This window comes from Pagrus major, chromosome 23 (assembly GCF_040436345.1).
Source record: "Pagrus major chromosome 23, Pma_NU_1.0".
Lineage (NCBI taxonomy): Eukaryota > Metazoa > Chordata > Actinopteri > Spariformes > Sparidae > Pagrus > Pagrus major.
This window is the reverse complement of record NC_133237.1, coordinates 24297877-24307609: the sequence shown is the minus strand read 5'-3', so window position 1 is coordinate 24307609 and position 9733 is coordinate 24297877. Positions and strand designations below refer to the sequence as shown.

The 9733-nt window shown below is 42.9% G+C and overlaps 1 protein-coding gene across 2 annotated transcripts in view; it reads right to left on the bottom strand.

The window, feature by feature from the left end:
- Positions 1-205: 205 nt before the first annotated feature.
- Positions 206-9733, bottom strand: part of gcgra (glucagon receptor a) — a 42730-nt gene continuing 33202 nt past the window's right edge. The window contains exons 5-14 of one of the 2 annotated variants that reach the window (XM_073493789.1): positions 9531-9625; positions 9324-9418; positions 8619-8811; positions 7500-7659; positions 7290-7350; positions 6620-6689; positions 5253-5341; positions 5017-5161; positions 3841-3882; positions 206-3690 (exon numbers count right to left, since the gene is read on the bottom strand). In XM_073493789.1, coding sequence (XP_073349890.1) covers positions 3325-3690; positions 3841-3882; positions 5017-5161; positions 5253-5341; positions 6620-6689; positions 7290-7350; positions 7500-7659; positions 8619-8811; positions 9324-9418; positions 9531-9625 — 1316 coding nt within the window. In that variant the 3' untranslated portion in view covers positions 206-3324. The remainder of the gene's footprint in view (positions 3691-3840; positions 3883-5016; positions 5162-5252; positions 5342-6619; positions 6690-7289; positions 7351-7499; positions 7660-8618; positions 8812-9323; positions 9419-9530; positions 9626-9733) is intronic. The other variant, XM_073493790.1, reaches the window with a different exon arrangement.

The window sequence follows — 9733 nt, the reverse complement described above, 5'->3', positions numbered from 1 at the left end:
ATGAACTGAGAGTGCTCACAAACAGCAGCCTGACCCCTGAGGTGGAATCGATACTCACCTCTCTTGTAAGCCAGGCAGGCATTCAGCCAACCAGAAGGACATCCTGCTGCAGCCTGCATCACCAACAAGTCCAGAGCTGCACATGCTTTCTCTTTTATCACGATGAACGTTCAACCAGAAGAAAAGACGCACAGTTAAAATCCTCTTTCACGTACACTGTAATTTATTCTTTCACCATTTGGACAGAGTTTGATAAGCGCACACAATATATGATGAACTGTACACACATGAACTCTTTCAGCTTTTTACTGACAGAAAATATACTGTACATAACCACCTTTAAGAGAAAGTAAAAAGGAAATCGGGGCCTCTTAAAGAATACATTCAGACAGAACCACTTTGGTCCAGAAACGGGGAGTGACCCAAGCTGCTGGCTTCGAAAAAAACATACATGGTCACAGCTTAAAAATACATGTATTAGTTGGAAATAAAATCAGCAATATACTTATATACTCTACTAAATACTATTTTACTCAAGGTGCACAACATTCCTTTGTTTCCGTGTCAGTATCTGAATATCTCTCTGCAGATTCACCTCCGGGCAGCAGCAGCAGCGCCAATGTGTGCGTCACGCTCGGTTTCCGAGTATCCACCTGCTCGATTACAATCCTCGACAGACGCTGATGAAAAACAGTCTCAGCCTGCAATTTATTTTTCCAACACCAGCACCTGGCTGAAGTGTAAATGCAGAGCTATTATCTGAATGACAAGCACGACGTCGCTGTCGTGCTCTAATTCATCTCTGTGGGAATCACGCTAGTACAGCCTCCATAATAAAACAGAGCTGCGTCGTCCTCGTGCCTTACATAGGCCTGACGTCTGAGAATGTTATGTTACTGTATACCCGAGAGACTTATCATCTCTGACCTCCGTGTGAAGCCTGTTGCACTGCTTTATATCAACCCAGTCGCCAATGATTCATCCTACTGTAACACACCAACAAATACTGAAACTACACACATTCATACCGACCTGAAAATATACTTGAACACGCACACGCATTCGCACGGATATGTTATGAAATATATCGACAGCAATCAAATAAATCACCTGTATAAACACATATATACACACACAGTATTTACCAATTATAAATTAACATTGTGCAAATAGTCATACATACAAAGTCAAGTTAGTTCTGGCGAAAACTCAAAGATTAATGAATGCTCGGCAGGAGGCTTCCCTTCTTTAAAAATAAATGCATTCAGAAGCGAATGTACCGCTGCTCATTTAGCTTTCGTTGACACTCGAATGCTTCCTGGAGAGGTTTTGTTCAACTTTTTTTAGGCTGCAGAGTTTTGTTCTGAATAATAAACACTGTCTGTGGAGTAACTGGGCCGCATGCAGCAGAGGTGGCAAAAGTACACACATTCTTTACTCAGTACGTACAGATACTTGTGTAATAAAAAAACAAGAGGAAGAAGAAGAACTGATTCAACTTCTTGACTCAAGTAAAAGTAATAAAGTACAGGCTCCGAAATGTACTCAAAGTATCAAAGTAAAAAAGTATTCCTCATTTCTACCGGCTGTTTCTTTGCAAAGACTATTAAACTTAAAGGTAGAATCAGTTGGATTTGTCCCAGCTGTTCCTGAACGCACCACAAAGATAGTCGATTGTTGAGTTTTGGACGTTTTGGGTCGGTAAAGCGTCCCGAGCAGCAACAAAGTGAGAAAATAAGAAAATCCAGGCAGAGAGCTGCAGCGTGTCTGCAGATACGAGACACTAACACGCCTTTTTTTCTCCCCTTTCCAGCCGCCCTCTCTGCACTTCAAGGTTAAAATCAGTCTTGTGCTGTTGGGAAGGCGACGTGCAACGAGGCAAAATAAAAAATAATCGATAATTCCGCTCAAATGCATTAAAACTAAAGTAACGAGCCTGTTTTTGAAAAATGTGAGGAGTAGAAAGTACAGATATGTGTGAGGAAAAGTAAAATAAATACTCAAGTAAAGTACAGATACCTGAAAAACTTAAGTACAGTAACAAAGGATTTGTACTTTGTTACTTCCCACCTCTGGCATGCAGTCACTGATTTTGGCCTTTTGTTGCACAGTGGATACAGACACAGATGTGATGACTCACACAATTTATAAGTGAAGCTCACTAAATCTGTGCAATCTGCATGCACGACAGCCTATACTTAACGTGAAAAACACCCTTGTTCCAGAGATGACATGTTATTTTGAGTCACAGTGTTAGACTCATACTTCATGCATGTGTGGCTTTTACAGTCGCTGCGTATTTTTATCCTTGATTTGAGTGCATGGTCTCCCCTATCAGCGTTCATCCCAAGGGGGGCTGAGTGCACCACTGTGTTAGAAATTCAAATAATACGCCAAGGCGTGTGAGTCAGACAACATCCTGACGAGAAGGGGGGAAAGAAAAAACATATTCAATGGCACAGATTTGCAACTATTCCCTTTGAAAACACGCCTTGCACATTTACACAGTAGCCCTCAGCAGTATCGAAAAAGATCTATTTTTATTGTAAAACACTTAAGTGTGTCAAGCGGTGATCGTTTTTAGCTTATTTATAATTCATCACATACCATCTCTGGACCTTTTTTTTTTTTTAATGTCTACTGTACATGTGAGCCAGAAATGACCCGGTGAGAGCAGCTGCCAAATATCCAACACAGCCTTGAAACAACACTGTGGTCACCTTAATGTCTGAGGTACAGTCAGCAGAGAGCTTCTTCTTTTTCTGTACATTTTCATCAAAGTAATAGCAAAGCGAAAAAAATAAGAAGAAAGAAGCGTTGACTCTGTTCTCTAACACCTGGTCTTGTGTCACTTGTTTTTTGTCTGTATGCAGTTCAATGTCCAGTTTGTCTTTAAGCTCCAGTACCACAAAACACACATTTGATACACAGCACAAATAAAAGCCGAGGCTCAAGCGAGGACCCTGTGTCTTTTTTGTTTCCATTGTTGTTATTTGAGGTTTTCTTGTTATTTTACATGGCTTATCTGCCTTCAGATGCTGTTGCTCAACACGCATCAGTTTCTCTCAGTATCTGACAAACATCCACAGAAGTCCATTCACGAAGGCTCACAGCACATTAGACATTTCAGCGTGGACGCCCGCCGCATTCGTTCTCAGGCTGTGGAGAGGGCTGACCGTGCTCAGTCTCCCAGTCACGCTGATCCCTCTGACAGATGACTCTATCAGCCCAGCTCTTCACAGCCACCCAGGGCAGTATGTCAGAGCCTGATGAGAGCTGAACGCCCTCCAACTTTATCCGTCACGTTCTCGTTACAGGAGCCTGTCACAGGTGGCTCTCCACGTTCTCCCGCTGACCCTCGTAACACCGCACCTTGTCCATGAGGCCGATGTCCTCCACTAGGGTGCAGTTGCTGATGGTTCCCTTGTGCAGTGGCGAGGTGCACTGGTCGTCCTCCTTACTGTGGACCACCCCGTTGTGGCATCCGGCCACGAGCATGTGCCTCTCCTCGGGCGTGCAGGCCGGGGTGGAGGTTTTGGCGATGTCTGGGAGATGAGGCAGTCGAGGGACGTGGTTCAACAGGCTGCCCGTCTTCGTGTTTGGGGTATTGCTGTACGTGTGGCGGTACTCCTCCTCGATGTTCCTCCCGAGCTTCCAGCGCTTCCACTTCTTCAGGATCTCGGACTGCACCTGAAGAGAGGACGGAGACGACAGGGAAAAGGAGAAAAGTCGAGTTGACAAAGGTGCTTTTTAGGGTTGTTCTGATACTGATACAACTGCTCAAAATGCTGGAATCTGTATCAGGAATTGTGTTTTTGTCGCGCTAATGAGGAGACTCACTTCTTTGTTGACAAAGCAGTACAAGATGGCCACCAAGAGACCCTGTGGAGACAACAGTACTGAGTCAGTACCCTAGATTAACATGATCATGACAGATTTAATAACACTTTATTTTGAAAATTGATATCGATACGATATCGACGTGATGCTATAACGCGTGTTGCAGTTGAGGATGTTGGCGCATAAGTCATTTTAGCATCCGCCTCCGCTCAAGCAGCACTCAGACATCATTCAGTCTTCCCTGAAGTTTTAAGACAGACCGAAGTTGAAAATATAAAAACATAACAACCATAACATTTTGAGTACCAGATCCCTGCCTGCTGCCAGGACGCTACTGCACATGTGCAACTCTCAACGTTCGTGCTTAAAAACCTGCATATAAGCATTAATTTCAGTGTTAAAATGTTATTATAGAGTTTATTCTGTCTTAAGTTGAACTTATCATTTTTGACTGTGGCATTCTTACTGCCTCCTTCTCTCCCCGTGGCTCAATCAATCAAGCCAATTTTTCCCCTGTTGGTTCGCTGTTAATCTGAAAATGTCCCCGCAGCCAAAAGGTCAGTGTTGTTATGTCACAGCATGATGCAGCCAGTTAGCAGCACAGATAGGACATTATGTTAATCTAATCCCTTCTGACACAAATGTAAACATTGCACTTTGCAAAATATCTGGGGGAGGGGAAACTCAGACTTCTGAACAGATCACTGAACACGCTTTAATGTAACTTTAGTGCTTTGCTGTCAGTTTGGTGCAGCATGAATGTTGATTTGGATTTGATGAGGAGATAAATGAATTCTCAGCGGCGCCAATTAATCTTGTTCGACTCAAATTTGAGAACAAAGTCACTGCTTTAAACTTGGTGTTTTATCCTAATGAGGCATGTCTATCCATCTTCTGTGGTGCTCAGCTCTCTCATCTCTCCCCCAAACAAATGTTATTATTCATTATTTCATTTTGTCTAAGTGCAGGATAAACAGAGGGAATCATGGACCCATAAAATGCCTCAACAGTGTCTCAAGATCCCTGATTCAGCGGCTAACTCAAAACTGATTCACCCCGTTAGCCCTGAAGCAGGATATTCTCACTGAACTGAATGACGATGCTGAGTTATTTCATAAAAGCCGTGGTCTTTGCCCATGAAACATTCAAAGATGCTTCAGTTAAGTTCGTCCAAACCTGGAAGGAGGAGAAGAAGAGGTCGATGAAGAGCTTGGTGAGACGCAGACCGATGGTGGTCATGGTCGACTCGTCCGTCACGAAGATGAAGACCACCTGATGGATACCCAGCAGAGGGATCAGAGTCAGCGTCGACTTAGCCAACCTGAGACGGACGCGATGAGAGAGAAAGCACGAGTGAGAAGAGAGAACGATCTAATGTAAAGAGAACAAACTGCTCTGACGTCTGAACTCACCTGAATTTATAATCTGTGTATCTCATTTGATGCGCTCGAAGTTTTGACACAAGTATTTTGATGATGTGGACAAAGATGAGGAAGTTGATCTGTGAAAGAAACAGTTTGGATTGAATGAAAAAGAGATTCAGTTCAGCCAAAAACACATTTTCTCTCTTATTAATGCTGGCTTGAAACTTTGATTGCCACCCCGAAGCAGTAGAAGTGTTTGAAATTGCAACTGAAGATTACATTTGAAAAAGTACAACACATTTCTTGTGTTGTTTGAGTGAACCCAACCTTTAACATTATTGCACACACAGCAGAGGCCCTTTGTTATCAGGGAAGCCTCACACTACAGCTGACATTTCAAAACACAGCGGGGGGTTTCTGTAATGAAAATCACTTCCAGTTCACCACTTTGTGAAACGCAGGACTGTATAAAGGATTTTACTACATATGACATTCATTTGCAAACGAGTGCACGATGAAGGAATGTTTACCAAAGGCCATATAGCTACGTATAATTATGATTAAATGAAGAAATAAGTATCTAAAGTACAGCTGCAGGTTTCTGCACACTCCATATTCTGTATTTCCTCACACTGCAGTGTGTACAGTATAAATATATGTATGTATGTGCATAGACTTTTTCTTCAGAAGCAGAATCACATGTTCCTGCAGCAGCGTTCACACACACAAACACACACAAACACAAACACACACACAGCCACATTGTTTACTACTGGCTGCAGTGTTCTGCTCTGATGTGCAGCCTGGACATGGTGGGATCAGGATAAAGGGGGAAACACTGAAATGGGAACCGGCCCTCCCATCCCTGCGACAACTCAAACACAGGAATTCCTGTGGGATACAGGCCACTTAGCAGGACGATTAATGCATGGAAAATGCCAGGATGTCTGTGCAAGAGGCCTGATTTTAAGAGCCATGATAAATCGGACTTATGTAAAAGCTCTGAAATGACCTTTTGCAGGACACACCTTCCAAAAAAAAGGGGGCCTGGTCACAGCGTGGATAAACTGTTGTTGTAGGTCACAGCGCAAGAAAATTCATATTTCTTTAATCCAAAAACCTTTGACTCTCAAGATGTTCCTCCATGTTAGCCCTACGGCACCGACAGCCTTTTACACTTCATGAATAAATGAGTCGTGTTTAATATTGTAGAGCGTATGAATGGGAAAAGAATTGCTGAAATTCAAGAGTGCTGGGTAAATGTGTTGAGGACTTTTCGGGTGAATACATTTTTCAGTGTTTTTCAACAATTTTTTGGCATTTTTGGAGTGAAATGTTTGGAAAATATCAGGATGTGAAGGGAGGGAGCGTGAAAAAAGCAAAGTGACAGCATCAGGACGAGAAGAGGAAATTACCACAACTGCCAGCAGTATCGGCGATCGGATGATCCACCAGTAATTCATGTTTATATTTTGCTCCCAGCACCTGAAAATGAAAGCCGTTGGAGGAAAGATCAGTGAGAGACAACCAGATATATACACTGTACATTTTATTACACTGTCCTGCAGCTACGATGACAGTAGAAAGCTTCCTCCCCGCTGGCTGTGAGACCGAGTGAGACTGACGGCCAAAATGTGGCACCAGAGGCCGCACACACAGCATCGCCGTGGGGTTTTAAAGCTTTACATAACATCACGATGTGTCTTCAGAAAGTCCTGCCTTAAAAAAATCCCCTTCGCCCCCACGCTGCAGGCCCTGAGAGATTGTATAATAAAGTTTGGGTGCTGACTGTTATCATAAAATATTTAAAAAGTTGCTAACACAATGGCTTTTCTGACACAGTTTCTATATTTGGCGCCCAGCAGAGATAAAAACGTGGTCGTGTGAAAACATTAAACGCAGCCTCGTCTAGTAATTACGTGTTAAATTGACCGTGAGCTGCTCATACGTTTAGGAGACGGGCCCATCTGCCAGCTTTTTAAGATATGAGGTGCATGAATGAGCTGAAATGTAAAATGTTTGGCCTCCTCCTCCCTCCACACATCCAGGAGGAGGAGGAGGAGTGAGAGTGCTGGGGAAACTTACTCGTGATTTTCATCCAGGTATTTAGCCACCACCCAGGGGACGAGGAATATTAACGGGGTACCTGTAAAGAAACGAGAGCGGTCTAAATGCAAAGCAGTCGTTTTGTACACCAGCGTAACAACCTTTTTATCTGCTGTGACTCAATTTCTTTCTCATCATCCAGCAAATAACACACACATAAATATACAAGTATTCAACAGGGCGGCTCACCCCAACCAATGCACAGGTAGATTTTGAAGTAGTTCCTCTCCGTAAACACAGTGATGACCAGCAGGTTGTGGAGGTAGATGCCTTCCACCAGCAGCCAGTAGCTGTTGGCCATGATGCTGTACTGCATCATCAGCACGGCGATGCGGCAGCTAACCGTCGTCTGCAAGATATAAAAAAACATTAAGCCGTCTGATGTCGAACATTATTATTCAGATGTCACATGGGAGCTCCTTCTGCCGCCACCTGGGTTCAGGCTTTGTGCTGACGGCCGTGAGATTTTACAGCCGCAGCAACTTTGACTCCGACTTCAGCCAGATGTGACCCCCGACACGCAAACTACACACTCTACACATCAGCCCATGTCATTAACCCTCACTGCTTTTATGGATAATTAGCTGCTGCAATTATCTTTGTTGCTACCATTACTCTCTCACAAGACAATCATTATTATTTCCTATACATACAACTGTACCTTTATATGAATCATAATTATGGCTGTGCAATATTTAATAGATCTAATGTAGCGTAATGTTTTTTTATATTTTGTTATCTACATTATTTAAACATAACGGCTGCAACACAGTCTGCGGTCGAGTAAATGTAAACATTTTCCAATATTAAAAACACAGATTTGCGGGATTGTAAGGCGCTGAGTGCTTTCTGGGTTTGTTCTGGCATTGTCCCAAATTCTTATGGACTGTACTGCGGGAGGGAGGGAGGTTTTATTTTTATATCTCAGCCTTTAATATTACAAAACTCTCCAAAGGAATAAAAAAAAGCAACACCCCTCTCAAAATACACTATATGCATATGAAACATGTAACCTTGAGATCTTATTTAGCGTGTCTGAAACAATAACAGGATTGTTGTCCTCTGTTTATGAACCACTGCGCATGTTAAATCCCTCATTTGTGACTATTTATTTCCTTTTTTAATTAATCCCACAAGGGGAACATAAATGCAGGGTGTTAAAACATGAAAAGCCTCTTCTCAGACGACCCTCCCTTCAGCAAAAACAAAACAAAACACATAACCCCTCCCACTCTAATAATACCTCTACAGTCCTTTAGTGATCACTGCCCTTTATAGCTCGTTGCTGAGCTGCAGATCACTACTGACCCCATTGTTGACAAACAGCTCCACTGGAGGCATAGATGCCTGGGGGAATCCCTGCTCCTGGTCTCTGCTGAGGTCCTGCGACGTGATGTTGGTGGCCTCTAACAGAGCGTCTTTAATGAGGATGGACAGCGCTCGCAGAATGAAGGAGGCAAACAGGTTCATGTGGATGTTGTTCCTCATGCAGTGCAGTTTCCTGATAAACGGCAGGATAGATTTTGTGATCAATATAACTGCAATTACAATACAGCTTTATACTAGTTTATTCCAAGTTTGAGCTGACTACCTGACGTGTTATACAGTTTGTCTTTCTTACGTATATCTAGACTTTGATATAAAGTGTTAATTAGCGCCAGGCTAGCTGTTCCCCCTGCTTATTTTGGGCCATATTTTGAGGTAAAACAACACATTTGATAACCGATAACTGAAGTTAGACAACAGCTAACATATGCACCGACCACTTTCTAATCATCCACCGTTTTATAGCCACTTCTTTTACAATATAAGCTTATGGGAATCGGGCCGCAGTGCATCACGTGACTCTGTAATTACACGTTTTGGCCACTATGAAAGTTGGCTTGAAAGCCTGTCGCTCTTCCTGGGGGCTTGCCCTGAGCATGACATCTGAGGAAAATGGCCGTCGTGTTAATATTAGATGGAATTGTCTCTATTTTTCAGAATGTATTTCAAAATGAAAATCATTATTACCTGAAGAATATGAGGATGCCAAGCGCCAACACCAAAGCCACCAGTGATAAGGAATAGCCCACCGTGTACATGACCCGAATATGACTGTAATACTGCTTCAAATGAAAACACACACACATACGAGGACTTTAGACTTGTTTTCATTATGTGAGAAGGTGTGTGACATTTGTTTCTCTGATAGAAAGAATAACAAGAGACACTTCTCACCTCACTTGGATCACTAGAGTCGCACTCGCTGGTATTTTTCATGGTCACCCACTGGCCGTTTGCGTCACATTCCTGATACACCATGCCGTGCTGAACTACACACACACACACACACACACAGACAAACAGTCTCTGTGATTTACTGGAAAGTGCAGTCATCACGGACAGCTGTCTGTCTCTGCAGGGTATTTTAAGTTACTCTG